At 52.7% G+C, this 4227-nt stretch overlaps 1 protein-coding gene across 2 annotated transcripts in view; it reads right to left on the reverse strand.

The window, feature by feature from the left end:
- VSIG10 (V-set and immunoglobulin domain containing 10) overlaps positions 1-3767 on the reverse strand; it is a 34912-nt gene extending 31145 nt beyond the window's left edge. For both annotated transcript variants that reach the window (XM_004709680.2, XM_045296785.1), the window contains exon 1: positions 3689-3767. In XM_004709680.2, coding sequence (XP_004709737.1) covers positions 3689-3767 — 79 coding nt within the window. The remainder of the gene's footprint in view (positions 1-3688) is intronic.
- Positions 3768-4227: the final 460 nt, after the last annotated feature.

Raw genomic sequence — 4227 nt, forward strand, 5'->3', positions numbered from 1 at the left:
GGGGGAAGGAATCTGAGTCACTTGCTGAAAGGCTGAGAATACCATCTAATGCTAGAAATTCCATATTAGGAAGAAATGCTTTGGAATGGCCACTTAGCATACAACAGGTGACTAAGATTTGTTAAGGGACCAGCCCAGGAACCTAAGGTCTCAGGTAAGAATTCCCACAGAGGAAAATGCTCAGGACTGTAGAGCTGCATACTTCAATGTGTGTTCAGGAGACCTGCAGACCCCCTTTCCCTGGCTCCTGGGCCAAGAAGTAAAGGAACAGTGAGCCAATGTTGTCTCCTCCAAGGAAAAGAAGGTTACGTCTCACAAAAGAATCCATTTGAAAGCATTGCATTGCCCCTCCTGGCTTTGCACACCTATGATTCTTTTTAACTACTGAAGCATAAGACGACCTTAGAGATCAGCAAGTGATGGGATAGACAATCACAAAATGTGGCTGCCTGGAGTGCAAGGTTCAAGGCTGAGGTTGAGTCTGGGCTCAACAAAGAACAGTCATTGATTAGTGATGCCTGAAACAGACAGGGTATGGCTAGTTCTGGCTGGTGCACTAGGGCCATTGCTGAAACTTATACTCCCTCATTTTACAATAGAAAAAATCAAGGTCCAGGAAGCATACAGTTGACTTCACTCATATGCAAGTCACTGGCAGAGCTGTGATTGTTATTCAAGTGTCTAGCATCCAGGTCCCTGGGATTTACACTGGTCTCCCACAAGATATCATCGTAACAGTCGGTGCTGCTAGCAGTTGTCCATCTGGTGTCTGCAGGGTCCCCTGGTGTGTCCTCCAAGCTTACATGCAGAATCTGGAATAAAGGACCATTTTCTGACGGTGCCCTTGTATTATCATTGACAGAGTTGGGATTAGAAGCAAACATTTATATTTTTCCTAACAACTTTCCTCAAGAGTGACACGGGGTTAACAAATGTGTGGTGACAAGAACGGATTTCATGTAGCGTTGCGTGGTAGAAGAGGATCCATTTTCCCCCTAAGACAACTTTTAAAACAAAAATACTCCAAGCTCAGGAACCCCTTAGCACAAGACAAGGAGGTGAGCCTGGCGATGCACAAAATAACTAAATCTCCATCGTAGTGGAGGACGCTTTGCTGGGGGGTGAGCAGCAGTCACCGTAAAGCCAGTGAGCTCCAGCACAAGGATTTTAGGTAGCATTCTGCTGTCCCAAGGACCCCTAATATCCATGCAGACACCTGGGGAGAAATACTCCTTCCATCCCCAATCACTTTCGACTTCTGCAGGAGGTCAAGCACAGAGATCACTAAGTCCAATGCCCCGAGGGGCCAGCACGGAAGAAAGCCAAGCGTGGTAATTGTAAAAATCATGTTGGGATCATCTGACCTCCTCTACCTGCTAGAGGAGGAGGAGAAGGAGGAGGAAGAGGAGGAGGAGGAGGAGAGAATCACCATGAACATCAGCCCAACGCTGATTTCTTTGAGGTCAGGAAACCTCCTCTCTCCAAGCTTTTAACCAATTCTGAGATCGCTTGGCCCTCACTCGACAGACACTCTCTAGTGGGTTTAACTTCTCTGATGAATTTAATCATCTGTTGCAGTGGCTCAGAACGCTCAGATCATACCATTGTGGGGCTTATTAGAGAAGTAACAGTTTACAATTCAGGATCAGAAACAACCCAAGGTACAGTTGTTCAGTTAGGGCAGTTCCTTGGCTGTATCCACTGGCAGGCCTCTCTCCCTTGGCCCAGCCACTGGCTTGCTTGGGGGCAAGCGTTATGAAGCCGTTTAGCTCCTAGGTAAGTTCCCAGAGGCACCCAGCTCTGCTAAGAAGCCTCTTGTCCGAAGACACTCAGCTCTCTTGATCCCTTGGGTGGAAAACCTACTGTAACCAGCTCGTCCTTGGGGCTGGTCTTCGGGTCTGCTGACACCATTTCTTTGTTGTTGCTTCTTGCCATCTCAAGCCATCTCTGGTATCACAACTTTCTCTGTCTCTTGGGATTAGGATGTTTACACAGGGACCCCCGAGTCCAAACGGTGGGCTCCACGCCCGGCTCTTTTTAGAGGTAATAAGGTCCCCTCACTCCTCTGGGTTTGCCACTCTTTCAAGCCTAATGGGTGGCAAAACAAGCCAGTGCCCTGTTAGGGTGCCATATACCTTATTTGCATGGGCCCAACCACAGAAGGGTACCGCGTACCTTATTTGCATTATTAGCAAGCTGTCTAGTCCCCCTGATAGGCCAGTAGCACCTCATTTGTATTGTTGTTGTCATTAGGTGCCATCAAGCTGGTTCCGACCCCTAACTACCTGATGCACCACCCAATGACACACTGCCCGGTCCTGATCCATCCTCGCAATTGTTCCTATGCTCATGGGTATAGGTCCAATCACTTAGAGTTACAACATGATAATGTGAAAGTAATCCGTCCCACCTCAGGACGCCAATATAGGAAGAGATGTGAACTGGAAACAAACTGGGGTTCACAAGTTCTGGAAAAGAAGATGGTGACTACTGCTTAGTTCCAGGGAGGAAAGCCGACCTGGTGGTGTCCGATCTTCAGATTCTTTCCAGCTACCTTGGAAACCTAGGTTCTGCAAAAGTTGTACTGTTCTGAAAGGGTAGCTCAATGCGAAACAAAAACGTGTGAGAGCTAACAATGTGGAACTTTGGACACTTGCTGCTAGGAAGCTCAGGGTGCCAAAAGAGGCCAGCTGGGTGGGCTGGTCCGGACAACACAGATGGCATCACTCAGCATGCATCCTGGCAGGCTACCTGCCTCCTCGCCTCACCTGGCTTTTCCTTCATTGCCTGACAGGCTGCCCTGCACACCGCAGGCCAGCCTGAGCCCCACTGTCACAGAATCCGCTCTTGCTCGAACCTTCCCCAGGAGCACCAGAGAACTGGGGGCTGAAAGGTTAAGCGTTTCTGGGTGAACTTAAGCGCCAGCCTTCTCAGGAAACCCTTGGCCCCACCCAGCACTGCAGGACGCATTCCCGGTGCATTTTTAAAAAGAACAACATTCTCCAGTCTTCTAAATTCCATCTACTTCCACAAAGCACCCTCTAGTCTCTCCCCGCTCTCCCGCCCGCCCCTGGGCGACAAGGCAGAGGACTTGTGGAAAAGAAATATGTGAGAGACCTTTCCTCTAGTCCTCTTCAGACTGGGATGTTGGTTTTGCCTTTAAGAATGAAATGATTGCAAAATAAAGGCTTCTTTCTTTTAAAGAAGAACAAAGAAGAAAGCGAAGAAGTAAAGGGCAGTCTTCAAGGGAGCTTAGGGGAGGAAGGGACACAGGAGGGTGTAGAGAATCCCCAGGTTACAGGTGTAAGGGGTGCGGGGGCTAGCATAGGGAGAAAAGTGGAGGGTGCCCGAGTTTATTCACTTCCATGTTTTACACACACACACACACACACACACACACACACACCAAATTAAAAAAAAATAACACACACTTCATTTTCACGCGACTGTTCATCCGCTGGCTCTCTGCAGCCCCGCCCGGGATCAAGCATCCCGGGAAAATTCCTTCCTGTCCAGCGGGCCGAGCAGCGAGCAGGAAACACGCGACCCTCCCAGGGTGGCTTTTTTGGAAGCTGCAGCGACCCTTGGCAGACGAAGAGTGGACGAGTAGGGGGAATTCGGTCCCTCGCTCTTCCCCCTCCCTGTCACCTGAAACCTCAACTTTTCCGTCCAGATCTGGACCCCTTACCTGCAGCGACCCAGCGGGCCAGAAGCACTCCCAGCCACAGGAGGATCCGAGGCTCAGGCGCCGGGCCGCCTGCGGCCATCTCACCCCAGGTTCCGGCAGGAGCCCCGCGGGAGGGAGAGGCTCCGGCGGGGCCGGACGGGGCGCGCGCGCCCCTGGGTCTTCAGACGGGCAGAGCTGCCCCCGTCCCCGCGGCTCCCACGAAGGATGCTTGGGGCGAGCCCACCGTCCGGGTCTGAGACGCCGGGGTCAGCTGCGCTGCTGGGCTTCCCCCCGGGTGAGGAGTCGCCCCCGAAAACACCCGGGCGGGGGGCCGCGAGGGCGCCGCTGCCCCCCCGGACCCACCTGCCCGCTCCCGCGTACGGAAAACAACAGGGACGCGGCTCGCTCCCGCCTCTCGTCCAGGCGAGGCGCCCAACTTCCTCCACCTTGGCCCGAGAGGAGGGCTTTATGCAAAGGATCGAGCCTGGTCCGGCCCGCGCGGGGAGGAGCACCGAGGCGGGGCCCGCCCGCAGTCCAACCCGCCGCCCCCCCACGCGCGC

Source organism: Echinops telfairi, unplaced genomic scaffold (assembly GCF_000313985.2).
Source record: "Echinops telfairi isolate 266 unplaced genomic scaffold, ASM31398v2 ScPeMD7_7412;HRSCAF=8450, whole genome shotgun sequence".
NCBI classification, from domain to species: Eukaryota; Metazoa; Chordata; class Mammalia; order Afrosoricida; family Tenrecidae; genus Echinops; species Echinops telfairi.